The sequence below is a fragment of the Drosophila teissieri genome, chromosome 3L (genome assembly GCF_016746235.2).
Source record: "Drosophila teissieri strain GT53w chromosome 3L, Prin_Dtei_1.1, whole genome shotgun sequence".
In the NCBI taxonomy this organism is placed as follows: Eukaryota; Metazoa; Arthropoda; class Insecta; order Diptera; family Drosophilidae; genus Drosophila; species Drosophila teissieri.
The window spans coordinates 11,411,141-11,428,256 of NC_053031.1; the positions used below are offsets into that span (position 1 = coordinate 11,411,141).

The window sequence follows — 17,116 nt, forward strand, 5'->3', positions numbered from 1 at the left end:
TATAAAATAACGGGTATCTGATAGTCGGGGAACTCGACTATAGCGTTCTCTCTTGTTTATTTATTATCAACTGACGGTCTTCGACTTGCGACCAATTTGCATACGAATTGTATCTGCATCTATGTATATACATACCCACCCACAACGCCATCGACCTTCCTATTCCGGCGTATTGATGTATCGCAGACAAAAATGCACAGCATGGGTAGCGAGGGCAGCAACAAAGGGTGAAACACAATGGACTGTGACCAACTGACAAGTGACACTTTTCCAATTGAAATTCCCCACCCAAGAACTGCACAGCTCCACAGCTCCATAGGAAAAACCCGATAAGCTATGTATGTATGTATGTATATCCAAAGTAGCTCCCGATGGGCATGTCAGCCGAGATGTCATAAATTTGCATGAGCACAGAGATCGAATATTCCAAATTGAGCTCTCGTGTTGTATTTTTAGAAAATTTCCAATACTGCGGGCGAAGGAAGCGCAATGGACGGCTGCCACAACGACATCTTGGCGCCCCTCATCCTGGCCGTTATGGTGGCCAATGGACATCCGCTCACCCTGGACGAGATCGTCGATGAACTAACGGCGGTGATCAATTCGCAAACCGAGCTCGCCATTGCGCACGAAAATATTGGAGACGGAAAACATGGCCACAAGTCGTATAAGCCGAGACGAAGGCACTAAAAGGATCTTAGCATGCGTTATGCGCCAAATTTCAAATGCATTAACATATTTCAGATTTATGTGAATTTAATCTCTTGAACGATAATTTATAATAAACTGGTCGTGTCAGTTACTAATTCTTACCACTAATTTGTTAGTTATTCAATTAACTTCTAACCAAAAATATATATATATATATATATATATAATAACCTGAATAATGACCTTACTTCAAGGCAGAATCAACAATCATTAGGAAAATAGGTAAATATTCATAACTGGAAGGAAAAGTCTTCGTTCAAATTGGCAATATTTATCTATTATTTTAAAGCTATTTTTACAGACTGTTCCTCGTCTTCATGCATCTCAAATTACTCGCTGTAGCAAGGAAAGTCTGTATACATTTTCCTACCTGGATAGTACATATATTTTGGGAGGTGGAGGTGGGCAGAAGCAGATTCAGAAGAAAATGTACGGACAGAGCGAGTTAAAAGTTTTTCAGCGTCGCGAAAAATTGTTTATGTTACGCCCTAAAAGGAGCGGGGAAAAATGTTAAATATATGTGAAGATGTGGGTGGATTGCTGGAAGAACCACGACTACGAAATAGCGCCCATGTGGCTACAGCGGTGCGCCCATGTGGATGTGAGTGCGGCGAAGGAAAACACTTTTCCTGCCGTGGATCCGTGGATCCGTGGAGCTGCGAAATTGTCAGCACCTGTAACCGGTTGCAAAAGGATGGGATGCGATGCGATGGGTTGGTTTGGGATGCTAACTTTCAGTAAAGAATCGCACACGTACGCCCGTTCGCCTAATAATCACGTGCCGTGAAAGCTCATTAAATTCGGAGGTGAAAAGCAGCCTCGTCCCTTCTGTCGCCATGTTATAACCACATAAATGTGTATCCTCCGGCAGGTTGGCAAAATCTGAGGGGCTCGATTACATTTTATTCTCATCGGCAGCGAATTTCATTTAAGATGCATTTTTTTTGGAAAACTGTCAGAAACTGAACCATTTTTTAAATTGAAAAAGCTCTTTGCCACAAATATTTATCATCTGTAAGCATTAAAAAGAACTTTATTTAAACAAAAATATGCATAGTTAATTAACTTTGCGTAAAAACTTAGAAAGCAATCGTAAGATTGTTTCGCAAGCGTTTCTTTGTATGAAGTATTTCTCTCTGTGTAGTCACATTTATCGGAATAGGGGGACCCCTTATTTCGATCAGATATCAAATTTCGTTGAGCTCGTAGTCCATTCAGTTGCAATTCTATTTCCAGCCGAAGAAAACGTTTCCGCGGATATCGGCAGTTTTCAATTGTTTACAAACACTTATGTACAGAGTCTCCTTACCAAAAGGGGTTCCATATGTGAACGTACATAAGAGTGTAGATTTGTATTTCGAATTTCTGTATTTCTGTGTGCTTACAAACAGTACATTTTTTGATATCGTTTTGCTTCACTTACAAGAAATAATGACCAGCGAATCCCGAAAACGTGCCAGCGAATTCAACTTCAAGATGCTGTGCGATACCTTTGCCGAGATATGTCCAGACTTTCGAGTTGACCACGGAACTAATAAGAGCGAGAGCCTCGAATTTGCGAATCGAGTGTTATTTGAGCTGTGCCCCAAGATGCGGCAGCTGAAACTGAGTGGCAGGGATCAGATGTGGCGTCTGGTTTTCCATGGTGGTGCCAGTGTCTATATTTATACTTACACATTCCACAAACCGATCAGCGGACAGCCACGCCTTGGAGGCGGCAAGCTATACATGACTGTGAAACAGGCGGGCCTACTGGCAGTTTCGAAGATCTGTTCCCTCTTGCCGCTGTATCACAATCCGCGGCAGAAAATTCTGCTGACTCCGCTCGCCAGGGCGGTATTTGATCCGCCAAATATCCAAAAGATTGCCACCGGACTGACTGGTCTGCTCCGGCGCCGAGTGGATTGCAACGAGGTGGTGCGGGCTGTGATCAGTAGCTGCCAGAGCGATGGTTTCCATCTGGAGCACAGCGAAAGTCACATTGCCCTGGTGGCCGTGGGTGTCACTACCCGGGAGCTTGCGGATCGCAAAAAGCTACGAAGGCAAACTGTAAAGCAGTACAACCGGCATGGCAAAACCTTCGATCACAGCCAGTACGAGATTTACTCAAGATTTTCCAAGATGACTCGACAAATCGCTGAGGAGCCACCGCAACCCGATGCAGATGCAGGCGACGAGAAACCACCCGTGCGTATACGCAATGTGTCTGAAGTTCTAAGTTCTATTGTCAAGTCCATCGATGATCCACTGAGTGGCGAGACCATATACATCAAATCAAAAGCTCCACCAAATCAGGGAATCAGAGCAGAAGTGGAGGCCATGCCAACGTCCATGGATGTCCATTTGGAGGGCATAAGCGTGGAGCGCATGAGATCCGAGGTACTGGCACCAGGTCAGTCAACCGGTAGGTCAGCTGGTGGCGTATAAAAGGCAACTATTCATATTATTTTATTATTATTATCATAGAAGCCAATTACTTCGGTGTAATTATATTACAAATCAATTATTGGAAGAAGCAACAATAAAATTGATATGTGTACCAATAAGTGTTCTCAATTCAGGATAGAGAATCTCTCGTTAGCTTGGTTATAATGCAGAAATGCAAAATGCAGAAATAGGCTTCAAAAATCTGCTTTTGCCGTTTAGACTTTGTTGTCAAACCCACGTCAATACCAATAGGTTTAGGACTATGTACATATATCAAGCATGGGTTTAAGTTGATGTCCCAAGACAACCACATGAAGTGTTGAATCTTGTAATTTCCGCCGTCATCTTAAAGTGCTTTGAAGGTGTCAATCGCGCATTAATTTCAAGTGTTCAACAATATATGACACTCGAGGCGAAACCGCCGTGCAATCCAAAGCAGCCCGTAAAATTTTATGATCACAGCCTCGTTGATATCATCGCCCTGAAGATACCGAAATGTGGGAGGGTTCAGAAAAAAGGGGTGACGGCGGATGACAAGTTTGCAGTTCATAAAACGGCAGACGGGCGGCGACAACAAAGCAAATTGGTGGACAGCCAGGACTCGGGACTCCAGATCCGTTGCAGGATGTCCGCTCCGCATGAGCGAGTACTTTCGACCGCAGACTCGACTGCTCGAGTTGCTGCTGCGGGCGTTCATTTTTACGGTCATCGGGTCACTAGTAAAAATAATCTTATGACTGTCCTTTCTGCCCTTCCGAGTCCTTTGACTGTCAGCTGCAGCTTCCTTTCAGTTTTGAATCGTCCTTTACATTGTGCTTGTTCCAGACCTTCAAGCAGTCAAATCTCACAATGACTATGGCATAGTAAACATGGTAATATTCTAAGCAAATATATAAATGTGAACCCAATAAGCCAATGTGAAATTTTGTACCATTTATCCCTTCTTGTTTTCATAATCATGATAGTACTGCATAAAAATATAACTAGGAACTGAAAGATGCATCCAATAAAAATGTACATTTGTACATTGGGTATCTCGGGTACAAGCCGAATGTGGATTTTAGTTGCATACGTCCATATTGTCGTTCTATATCTGTGTCGGCAGCAAACTGCCCCCAAAGGCCCCACCTTCTCTTCAAATGTTTCACCCAAGGATGGAAGACAAACGAAGTTCGCAAGGTACATACATGGGTAGATACATACATGCCGCGATTGGGATTGATGTTGGGCCATTTTGAAGGTGTACTCGTATGGGTCCCGTGGGCGTATTTTGGAGGACTCTCGCCGAGTCCCGTGGATGTGCTGACATGGCCTTGGGCCTTGGGCGTGCTAACGATACATCTGAAAAATACATCTGAATTTAATTGATTCCGATAATGAGCCAGGATACAGAGGAGTTTGTCTTGTGTGTTTTCCCCTATTTACTGCTCGAAAACCCATTAAACGTGTGCCACCGCCATTCGAATAATTGAGGCATCAATTCAGATGCACAAGTCTACGACATTTTACTGCCACAGCAAGGGAAATTGATTAAAATACATAAATTCAACTGAAAGGAAAGGCATTCTGTGATGCTCAGCACAAATTATTAGGCCTGCTCATTTGTGGTTCGATTATATGGATAATTCTAAATACCTGCAATATTCGAATGTGAAAAGCGCACAAAATCGCGTTTCATTTCTTTTATGGATTTGCCTTTGGCCTTTGCACTATTGACCCGCTCTCGAGCCAACTTGGATTTTCGATTCCCCATTTCCCATTTAATTTTATTTGTTTTCGGCATGGTGCCCACTTTTTTTATTTGCTTAAAGGGAGCAATCTGCAAAAACCAACATAAGTGAGTAGCCAAATATATATACATATACTTTGTACTTTTGTTGGCGTATCTGCATCTGTGTATCTGCACAATTTCAGTGGCTGTTTCAGCATTTTCTGGGTATCACTGATTTCAGCTTTATATTTAAGCTGTCGCGCCAAGTGCCATTACAAAAGCGAAAGATGTGATTGCTAAGATTTTTATTGACTAATTGAACGCTAAAGGAAACAAACACAAGTAATATGTCATTCTTTTAGCTGGAGAGACCTATTTAAAGACTATATATCTACCAAAAAGTGGTTCCTAAACAAAATGAACCGGATGGGTTTTCCAGCAAGGCAAACCTCACTTGTGGAAAATATCGGTTCACGCTCGTAAATCGCCCCCAGAAACACGCAACCTGCTCAACAAAACCGAGAGGTTTCGCCTCGATTCGGGGCCAAACACGAAAATCAATCGAAATGTAATTGAATTGCAGGCACTTGAGAGAGAAAACCGCCGAGGAAACGCATGCATATTTTACGTGAGCGATTTGCCGAGGCGGCGAGGAAAATGTGTGCCGAGCTAAGGGAAAAAGGAAAAGCCGCAAACTGAAGACGGCGTCGCAGAGTGCGGAAATCCTTTTACCCAAATTGCCCGCAAAATATGCAAAAGCGAAAAACAAATATCGCCCAGAGAGCTGAGTTCAAAATATTTCGCGAACGTGGGTTGAACGCTGAGATGTCTGGAGCGACCCACGGTGCGTATGAGTAACGTCGCCGTCACGTACGTAACCTATTCGTCATATTCGCCGACAGGACACAGTCTCGGGCAATTGGCAAAAAGAATCGAATCGCATCGCATCGAATCGAATCGAATCGAAAATGTTGCCTTTTTCCGGTCTCCAAAGGAGCCCCAAAGGCGACATCGAGTTGCCAAAAGAAGAAAGCGGAAGTGTAAGCGGGCACATTGGTTCGGAGGGTTGCAAAAACTGGGCAAATCTTAAATGTTTTGTTTTCTAATTTCAGTAAGAAGTTTAGCTCATAAAAACAGCTTTCACACGAAAAAAACGAGTTGAATCTTTGTAAGCTTCACGATATTCATCTTTCATTGAATGTAGGTTTTCTTTACTTTTTTAAATGTGTAAATCTGTAAACTATGTCGGTGCACATTGGGTTTTCAATGCAGCAATACATATAAATACATTTTAACTATTAATTTAATAAAACATTTATATTAAAAGTATTACATGTATTTTGACTACAAAACTAGCTTTTGTGCCCACTGTGCAATGTAATAGCAAAAAAAAACTGGCGTGCTCATGCATGAACGGCAAACGGAGGCATACGGACTACGGCCGTACACTAGTACAATACTCCGCCGGATGCGCAGCGGGTGCACGGACGCGTCCAGAAGAGGATGGGCAAATTAACGGACTTCACGCGGATGGGTTTCTGAATCTGCGCCAGCTCCTGTCCTCTGCTTTGTGGGGAATCATTGATGATCGTCTAATTGAAAACTCAAAGTTTACGAACGATAGAAAATCGACATCCATTTCATTGGTTTAAAGTTTGCATCTTAAATTGGGCACAATTATAGTTTCGCTCTTAGGTGTATTTCCTCTTCAATTTGTAAATGGTATTCAACCCTTTAAGCTTAACTGGCTCTGAATTAGCGGCAAATAAAGTTGGTTTCGGATAACTACATATGTACTGATGGTTGTGTAAAGTATATACATAAAAACTTTACCTCCCATGGAGCAATTCTGGGTGAGATTGGATGGCCGGGCTTGGGTAGCTCCCAGTTTTGCGATTTATCTCCGAGAGTTTGCGTTTGTTTGCCTCTGCCAGAGCTGGTAATTCATTTTTAATATTTTCCTTATGAATATTTCCATGAGCTCGTCTCTCACCTGCCTGTTTGTATGTATGTATGTATGTACGTCTTTATCCTTTCGCCTCCTCGTGTGGGTGTTACATTGCGCCCAACTCGATTCCGCCATTATGTTGTCCATAAACGTGCACACCTGAGTGCCTGAGTCCGGAGTCCTCCAGCTCGACTTCCTTCCACCTGCGTTGCAACTTCTCTGCAGATTGTCACATTTCACGATGTAACAGCCAGGCAGATGGACAAGTCGACAGTGAGACGGATACAAAATCGTGTAAGGATACTTTGAGATGGCATATTAATTATAGATCCTTATCCAATTAAATATTTAACTTATTTGTATAATTCCAATAATCATTTTGTTACTCCGCAGACAATAGAAATAAATTCGCTTCCATTTTCTCTCTCTGTACTTACAATATTGCTTGCATGTAGTTGATAGTGGGAGGCTCCTGTCACATCCTTGTAACGTTTCCTTCGACGCGGAGCCGGAGTTTCCTTGGTGAAACTGCACTTTGCAGGCGGGAAACGGGAAAACTTGTTGATAGTGCAGCTTTTCCCGCGGAAAAACCGGTCCAACTCATTTTTTGTCACTTTTAAGTGCGTAGCTGTAGAGTCGTCAGTCGCGGAAAAATTACCACCACAACAACCAGGCCAAAATGGCGAAATTACCAGAGCTGATGCTGGCATGTGTCCCCCAGTTTGATGGCTCCAACGCGTCCACCGGCGATTTGCAGGCAGCCAAAGGGGTGGCATGGTTGTGATGTGCATTGGCTGTGCTTAAAATCAAGTATTTCTGCTACTTTTACTCCAAATTAACAGAACCGGATATTGAATAAATACGTATTAGAAAAATATTAGAAATATTCGAAAACTCCTTTAAAATTGAAATAAAATTACATTTTATATTCTTTCACATTTATAATATTATTAATGTAATGCAGTTATAGGAAATATAAACAACATGGCTGCCTATGCAAAACATCCCAACTTTACCGATCTTAAAAGTGAGTACAAATTAGTATTGTAACTCATTTGAGTTATTTTGCAGTGGACGTGTTTTAGCCAAGTGTGTGCCAAATTGAATATGGAAACGCATTGGGCTCGCTGCTCTTCGCCCTACAAAACTCCTCTTCAGCTGGCAATTGCAGCATTCGGCCGTAAATAACCCAATTCACAGACATCGGAACAACACAGGCAAAAGTCAAATTTATGGCACCACAACACTAACTGCACCCCGGGGACACACGGCAGCGCTTAATTACGAGCGTAAGCGTGTTTTGTTGGCCAACTCTTACAAGCCGCCCAGTAGTAAGTAGTGGAGTCGTGAGCTGCAGCCGAAGTAAATCCATTTCGAGTGTGTGCTCCTCGGCGTTGGAAGTACAAATGCCTGTGTGCTATCAATTGACATTCAGACGACTTAAATATTTATAGTATCTGCAGCGGCTTGTTAAATGGTTTATTTATGTTTTAAATGTATTTAATGCGATCTGTGATGCGATTTAAGCAGTTTCCTTTTTATGAAAAGCTGTTCTTTCTTCATTTCTGCTATCTTTGCGTTTGTTTTTTCATTGAAAACACTATAATAAGACGCCCAAGCGAATCTGAATCAACAATACCCCATTATATAAATAATATAAACCAAGTGGTAGCTGCCAATTGGGCAAATGGACATCATTTGTAATCCCACATCCAAATGCGGTGGGCAAATTTTGGGTTGAGAGAGCCAATGGACAAATACACATCAATACTCCAAGTGTGTCCATGGTGGTCGAGCAAGATGAATTGTTATAAATGGATTAGGGACGAGCTGTGTAATAATTAACTGAAATTTGTCTGGCACACACAGTCCATGGCCACGTGCTCGATGGGAAATGGGATTCGTTTGTGTGCATAATGCGGTTTCCAACATTGAAAACTGCAGCAAGGACCCATGTTCGGCAAATGCTAATTTTCTGCAAATTTCCCAATTACTTACGGCTGGATGGGTGGTCACCGCCCATCAATGGAGTCGGTCAATTGTCCAGGGCTCCATTTGGATCATACATGCGTAGATGGTGTGTAAGTATGTACATATGTACATAGGTATGTAAGTATTTACATCTTAACGGCTATGGAAGTGATAACTGTGCCCCACCATGGAAATCCACAGAGATGCCGTTGGACAGAACTGAATTGTTTATTTGTACATGTGCTACATACATATGTACATACATACTTACATATGTATGTACATCAGATCTCAACTCTAATATGTTGACGATTAAAGATTGAAAGTGCAATTGAGGCAAACGCAATAAAACAAGAAAAATACTACGCACTTCTCTGTCTGCTTCTTATTTTCGTCATTTGCTTTTCTTAAGTCCCTTTTGTTCGGCATTCGCTTGCGTTCGTAACTATGGCGGCCAAAAATATAGATTCAGGGTATATAAAGAAAAAAATGGTATACACTTTTAGAGAAAATATTAATTTGGTTTAACTATATTACCACATTTATATAACACAAAAAATTAATTTATAAAGTCTTTAATCAGCCCAATAAATTACATGTGTATATAAGAAAATGTATATTAATATTTACAATTTTAAATGCAGCACGGTATAATTAAAATAGAAGTAAAGCTTGTGCCGGAAAATATTTTATTGTAAAAATATGTACCAGTAATGGTTAAATTCGGGTAATTTGTTTTCCGAAAGGATACAACTAAATGCATTGTTTAACGATAGCTTCGTTGAGGTAGAGCATATTTTCTCCTAGTTTTGTGGAAAAACATCTACGTCTACGTGTACGTGTTACATACTTTTCATCGAGTCTAGTATACCCATTTACTCTGCGAGTAACGGGTATAAGTAAATCGATAACTTTCAAGTCATACATTTCAATGAATCGGTATTGAAATCGTGCTTATTCCATCTCCAATTTTTCACTTTGGGATTTTCTAACGAATCGACCGGTTGGTTGTAAGATCGCTTTAAATAAAACAAAATTGGCGGTTCCCTGGAAAAAGGTAAGAAAGTTTTGAAATTCTCTTGAAACCGTAAATACAAGTAAAATAATTCATACTATTATAAAACAAGCTTAATGCGTTATTTAAAGTAAGGGTTTATTAAATAAGTGGAAAACCGAATAACAAATTATATATTTATGAGTTTATAAAATTAAATTATTTATTTTTTCCCATGCCAAGCCATGCCATCCAATTCCAGACTACAGCAACAGTTAGGCCAATTCTTGGAGAACAAGATATTCTCTGCTTGTCATATTGAGGTGGAGAAGGAATCCTTTGAATGCCACAAAGTTATTTTGGCCAGTGCATCGGAGTTCTTCGAGCGCATGTTCTTCAGCGATTTTAAGGAGTCCCAATCGGGAAAATTTGTCCTAACTGATGTCCAGCCAGAAACATTTGCCCATTTCCTCCATTATGTGTACACCTACGATGCAAAAGCTCTTGAAAAGCACACCTGCTCGATGGTAATGGAGCTCCTCAAATGCGGCTCCACCTGGCTCGTGGAGTCTCTCGTCTCCGACTGCGTGCAGACCATGAAGATGAAAATGCCCGCACTGGATATCACCGCTCTTGTCCGAGTTTTCCAGAAAGCTCACGACATAATAAATAAGGAGCTCATCAATGATTGCGTTAACGTGAGTCAACGATTTTTGTTTAATGTGCCCTAAAACCAGATAAGAACGTAACTCACAGTTGCCTTATTTGTATTTAAAGTGAATGCACTAGATCTCTAAAATTATATTGACTTGATTGGAGTATATAATAGTTAATGATTTTTTTTTAGAACATAAGGAACCGCTTTTCCCAAAAAATGAATTGCTACGAAATACTGTTCCTAACTTCAGATGTCTTCGAGCAGTACCTCATTATCACCGAGGGGTATTTGCCTCAGATCGAGAGGTTCAAAATGATCCAGATTTACCTAACCGCGAATGGGTTAATAGGCGATAGGGTGGTCAATGGTGTTGTGGAACTGGAATTAGAGAAGAAAGAAGATGAATCTAATCATGAAGATGACTCTGAATCTAATGGTAAATCCCTAACTTGCATTGCGATTCTCTATGCAAACGAGAAGGAAACACATGAAGTGGCCATCCCAGAAGAGCCAAAGGACAAACTCATACACCAAGAATATGTAAAAACTCTAGTGGGCCATATAAAATTCGGTGAAATGTCGAAAAAAGATTTTTACAGTGTAGTTGGCAAGTCTGTTTTGTTGAACGACAAGGAAAAATACGAATATCTCTACCTAACCCAATAAACCTATATACAAATGTATTTAAAAGATGGTTTATAATTACTCTACTACCTTTATTAGATATTGCATTTACATATATATAAAGAATATACTTCCGTTATGTATAACTTAGATGCTAATGAGCATATGTATTATCATTTCATTTTAAATAAAGCTTAGCCTTCAGATGTGGAAGCATTTTATATACATATCTGTCAGATATTTTATCTGCCATTTAACCTTCTGGTAATGCTGCTTTAAAAACTTAAGACGACTAAGGATGTTGGAGGGTTGAGTAAGTTGGGAGTACAGATTTATGATGGCTATGTAGCGCAAATTTCGGCCATATGAAGCGAATTTCCACTTATCAACTGCTACACAGAAACAACCGGGGCGAAAAGCAACACAAAATTCAGCTCATTATAAATGTCATCAGGCATTATTTTGTCCATCAACTCGTCGCAGTTGTCGTGGTGGCGCATTGTTTATGGCTTTTTGCCTCTGTGGTCCGGAGTTGGTGACTCAACTGGCTGGCCATGTTGAGAGCCATTTATAATGAAAGGAAAAATGAAACAGGAAATTGAAACCGGACTGGCGTGTTAATGAGAATGCGATGCCAGGCCGCTCGTCTCGTTAACGGCCAGTTCTTAATTTTCGCCTGGGGAGGTCCATTGTCCTTTAACAGCCTCCCAACTTCCAGTGGATTGTCGTGGCTGTTTACGCCGAGGTGTCCGTGAAATTGGGCAATTACTTTTAATGGCCAATGCAACCGTAAACGGAGTTATGATGATGTCCAAAAGTTCCGAGTCCTTGACTTCACGCTAAACTGAGAAATCGAGTCGATGATGTGTTATCCTTTCTTAAAGCTGATATATGGTAAAGTTAAAATAAATTAACTAGCATTGAAAACCGGAAAAGGCCCAAAATATTTTTAAATATTATTATTTCTTACATGCATACGAGTATATCCTAAAAATATATTTGGTCTACTACGAATTAAAACAAAATTTGATTGATTTGACTTTTCAGTTAAATTTAAGCAATAAATCTGATTTCCTTTTCACACATTTCCACATTTTTACCCACATCTTATACCCTGTAGCATTTCTGGGCATTTTCCCCAGACAATACTCGTGGATACTCGTGGGATTGCTGAAAAAGCAAAGCCCTACCCACCATTCGCTGTCTGTACACAACAATTAGTGACTCTATTAAGTCGTCGCAAAATCAACAAAATTGAACAAAAGCCCAGCGGAGTGGGGTCCACAGCCAAGCAGAAGCAATCAAAACAGAGGCTTGTAAACAAAAAAGCAAAAACCAAGCAAAAATACAAATTAAGAAAAAAAAAAACGCTGATATTAAAACTTGGTGGTATCGCTGCCGACAAATAAAATCGTGGGGGATATGCCATTTTTCTTTTTTTTTTTGTATTTTTTTGTATGGTGGGCGCTTAGTTTCATTAAAATTTAAGCGAAACTCAATGGACTGCAAATGCACGAAATTGGATTGGCTGCCATTGGCCCACAGCAAGGATGCTGCTCCTTCCGACAATTTCCGGATCTTCTGGGAGTTGCTTTCTGTTCGGCTAAGAGTATCTGAAAATAAATACCAGGGAAGAGGACAATAAGACCGAATAGGCAAAGGGACTCCGTGTCGTCGTCGCAAAGTAGTAAAAGCAAGAGGAACAGAGGAACTTTGCGAACTTTCCCATTCTTGAACAATTTTGATTTACGACCACTTAACGTTTTTTATGTTGCCAGACCTCGCGATTGTATTGGTACTCGCGTGTGTTTGTCAGATTGTCCGTACTGTTCGAATAGCTAAGCTAAGGTCCACATTCCGGAACTTAGTCACCATTCTATATACTCGTACATACATATACAAACTGAAGTATCCAAAGCCGTTGATTGCTTGAGCATAAAAGAAAGTAGGTGGATCCGCGGAACTAAAAGCTCAGAAAAGATTTTAAGACTAGATTATGTTTAAATACTTTAATTTCTGCAAGTCTGCAAATGTCTGCGATTTCATGTAGCGAAATTCGTTGGCTGTAACAAAGTTACTTGCATGATTATGTGCCTCTCTTTCAATAGTATTGGTAAGATTACTTTAAAAAGTTGCATCTGTTCTAATGTATTACCAAATTTTAAAGTGCACAACCCAGCCCAACAACATACGAATGAAAAACAAGCTGTACTTTTCTATGATTTTTCTTTTATTTCCGATTTAGTTTTATGGAAATGCGTGTCGGTCTATTCGATTATACGCATTGCTCTTCTGCTGCAGTTTACTTTTATATTCTGTTTTTCGAGTGGTATATATGTATGTGTGTATATATGTAGCTATGCATACACGAACAACATTTCGTTTTTTGATTTTGTTTTTTTGGGTTTTTGCATTTTTGTTTTGTTAACTAACCTAATACAGAAATTCAGATGGATTCACATGCGGCCAGGGTGAAAAATCTCTTTTTAATTGAATTGCTGGCGGTGCTCACGACTGATTATACAGTTGTGCATGTTGTGCATGTTGTGCATGTTGTTTGACCCTATGATCCTGGCTTAAATGCCAACTGTGGCAAATCTGCTGCAATTAATTCGTTTCGATGGTTAATATTCTGGTGTATATGTATGTGTGATGTATGTGATTAAATATATTGCGCTTAATTGCGATAATTTGCGTGAATCATTGATGTGTGCCCTACATATATGTATAATACAGTCACAGGCTAGCCAAGAACGATTTCGGTTTGCGGTTCCGTGTTCGGTTTTTGGTGTTCGCTGCGCGTCGCATAGCGCATACGCCCCGTGGTGCAGCAACATCAATAGGTATGCGCAGTGTGCATAAATTATGCATTGCCACAACACCAATAAGTATAGCTGCAGACAATTATGGGCTAAATACTAGTACATTTATTATTATTATTTATTCATACGCCTATCAATGCATCCTATGGAAGTAAGTTACGAGTACACACTAATTATTCACGAGGTTCGCCACAACAGTTGTTCACTTTTCGACCCGACGGCGGTTAATGGCAGCACAACGGAGATTTTGAAGAAGTAGCTAGTATATGTACATATTCGGTTATTTATCGAATTTTTTTTTTGAGTCCCCAAGACTTGGCACTCGAAAACTATTTCAAAGTCCTGCATATCATAGGTACCATTTACCATTTCAAATTTACCAGGCAAACCTGAAAAAAGTAGCTTTATTTTCTCTCATACCATAAAACCTATGAAGTATAGAAAATTTAAAGAAAAGATCCTTTCCGGTTTTTCACTAACCGCCCACCTTTTCTAATATCGCAGCGAGCCGAACCGCAAGCCAAAATCCCTTACGTTGATGGGCCGTTCAAAAACCGGTTTACTGGAGCAGTTCGCTGACCGTAAAACTCGTTGCCGTGGCCGCGATGACCGCCGGATTGGTGCGATTGGAGGCGGAGTCCGTCGACTCCGGACCGTGATGCCAGTAGCCCTCCCCGCCCGCCAAGGTGGCAGTGGTGCGATTGGCCCGCTCCATGGGCGGCTCATCGCGTCTCTGCCTCACCGCCTGCGCCTGCGGTCACGAGGACATGTAGGTGCACTGCGTCTTGGGCTGCGGCTCCGTCTGCTCGATGGGCTGGATGGCCGCTCGCTTCCAGTAGTCCCGCACCGTTTCCACCGTCTCCATGATGCGCAGGAAATTCCTGCCCGCCAGCATGGCCACATCCTCCTCGCTCCAGTTGTGATCCTCCAGCAGGGCGGCCAATAGCTCCGGATATTTGGACACATCCTCCAGCCCCAAGGGCGGCAGCTCGATGCCATCGTATCCGGCGCCCAGTCCAATGTGCTGAATGCCGGCAATTGCCCGCACATACTTAATATGCTCGATCACATCCTGGAGGCGCGCCTGCCGCCCACAGGCCACATCCTCGGAGTCGAAGCTCAGCATGATTAGACCGCCATTCTCGGCCACCAGGCGCAAAATGTCATCCGGCACATTCCTCGTGGAATTGCACAGCTGGCGGGCGGCGGAGTGGGAGAAGATGACCGGAGCGCGGGTCACCTGAAGTACATCCCTGGCCGTGGCATCCGAGCTGTGCGACAGATCAATCATCATGCCCAGTCGGTTCATCTCACGCACAATGGCCTTGCCAAAGGGCGTGAGTCCCTGTTCCGCCGGCGATGCACTCGATCCCGCCCACGAGACGTCACAGCGATGCGTCAGGCTGAGATAGCGTGCGCCCAGGGAGTAAAAGGATCGCAGCACCCCCAGGGAGGAGCCAATCGTGTGGCCACCCTCCACACCAATCAGCGAGGCCAGCAGTCCACGGCGATGTGCCTCGACAATGTCCTGCGAGGATGTGGCCAGCACCGTTTCCCGGGCATACATGTCCGACAGGCGCCGCACAATGTCGATCTGCTCCAGAGCCAACTGGACCGCGTCCAAGCCCTGCGCCTCGCACGGCACATATGCTGACCTGCAAAAGGACACCGAAAGTGTGAGAGTTAGCGCACTTTTGCCAGGAGTCACGGTGCCAAAACAAAAACACAAAATAAATGTTTATGCATGCAAGGCGCCTTGCAATAAATGATACTTTAATAGGGCTTTTGTATATGTACATACAATTTATGTATTCCGTATGTAACCCACAAATATTTATATATTTATTTTACATTCTATTTGTGCATATATAATGTGTATATACAGTAATTCCCCTTAATTCCCTTCTAATTGGAAAGAGATAACTTTTACAAAATGCTTGTCATTCAACTCTAGCTGTGCCGCTTTAAGCCACATTTACTGCCATCCACAACTGCAGTTTTATTGGAAAATGCAAATTGAAAGTGCCAAAGTGGTTAGTTAGCATTTTAGTTTGCCATTTGATATGGCAATAAGCGAGCCGGGGGGCATCCAAAACTTCGCAGAGGTCGAGCAAAACCAGAAGCCCCGCTGAAATTGTGCAAAACGAAGTTCAGCAACGTCGTCCAGCGAATTGCAACGCCAAATTGGCGAAAAGTTACGCTTGCGCCATCTGGCGGGCACAATAGTAGGCTGGTGGGTGGTGGATGGTATTTGGGGTGTAGTTTTCCCTACCAAAATGAACTCAAGTCGATTGCCCATCAGCGTTTTTCCCAAACTCCAGCTGTCTGCTGCCTGTCAGATTGTGCTCCTCCTCCTCTCTTTTTGCCACCAAACAAATTCGAAAAAGTGCTTTAAGTGGGTGTAAGATACACTGAGAAGTATAAGTAGTAACAACTTAATGGCCTTAGTATTGTTCTTTCTTGCAAAATAGGTTGCTTAACTTGTTGTAAGTTGTAAATAGTGAATAGGGTCTTTGAATTCTGTCTTTGATCTAATACAATTTTAACTTCATTTTGTGCTAGTGCCCATTTAGGAGTCTTTTCTCCCAGTGCATTGTGTAGGCAACGGCTGAGAAGGGCCAACAGCAGACAGGTTGGCTGCTTGCCCTGGGGCATCCAGTCGGTTGCCAAATTTTATTTTGCAGTCAAATTGTTGGCAGCTTTTTATTGCCGCGCGGGGGACGAATAGTGGAGGTCCAGCAAAGTGGGCGGCTGTTTGGATGCCCATCGGTGGGCGTGGCAGCTGGCTATAGCCGCCATGTTTTGGCCAGCACTCGAGTGCATGGCAGTTGGTAGGGGGTCAGATCTGTGACCCGCCTAGATGTCGCATCGGCCTGATTGCGGTTTCATGTGACTTTTCAATTTTCATGACTGGTGGGCTTATTTCCATTGCGTATACGCCCCATTGAATGCTGTTATTATAGTTAAGCATCAATACAGGCGCGATTGTGCTTAAATCACCTCACTGGCTGCAAAATGATTATACATATGCAAAAGGTGGCCCTTGAATATATTGATACACTGTGATAAGCTAATAGCCTGTGAGGGTTCTGATAAAATAGACCTACCTATTGGAAAATAAAAAAAAAATTAAAAAATAAATTAAAAATCTAATACATAAGTTTGTTCCTAGCTTTGTCAATTCTACTTATTGAGTTCTGCATTTTGAACATACAACTTACATATATTTGATATATACTTAGAATTTGAC

At 41.9% G+C, this 17,116-nt stretch overlaps 3 protein-coding genes across 4 annotated transcripts in view; 2 read left to right on the top strand and 1 right to left on the bottom strand.

Annotated features, from left to right (window-relative positions):
* Positions 1-376: 376 nt before the first annotated feature.
* Positions 377-819, top strand: LOC122616024. Its single transcript, XM_043791262.1, has one exon. It carries the CDS (start codon positions 490-492, stop codon positions 688-690), a length of 201 nt encoding a protein of 66 aa, XP_043647197.1. The 5' UTR covers positions 377-489; the 3' UTR covers positions 691-819.
* An 8,937-nt stretch (positions 820-9,756) lies between these two features.
* Positions 9,757-11,110, top strand: LOC122617634 (kelch-like protein 40b). Its single transcript, XM_043793560.1, has 3 exons — positions 9,757-9,825; positions 10,006-10,460; positions 10,610-11,110. Exons 2-3 carry the CDS (start codon positions 10,008-10,010, stop codon positions 11,084-11,086), a joined length of 930 nt encoding a protein of 309 aa, XP_043649495.1. The 5' UTR covers positions 9,757-9,825; positions 10,006-10,007; the 3' UTR covers positions 11,087-11,110.
* A 3,348-nt stretch (positions 11,111-14,458) lies between these two features.
* Positions 14,459-17,116, bottom strand: part of LOC122618370 (putative dipeptidase NECHADRAFT_87110) — an 88,043-nt gene continuing 85,385 nt past the window's right edge. For both annotated transcript variants that reach the window (XM_043794767.1, XM_043794768.1), the window contains exon 3: positions 14,459-15,521. In XM_043794767.1, coding sequence (XP_043650702.1) covers positions 14,624-15,521 — 898 coding nt within the window. In that variant the 3' untranslated portion in view covers positions 14,459-14,623. The remainder of the gene's footprint in view (positions 15,522-17,116) is intronic.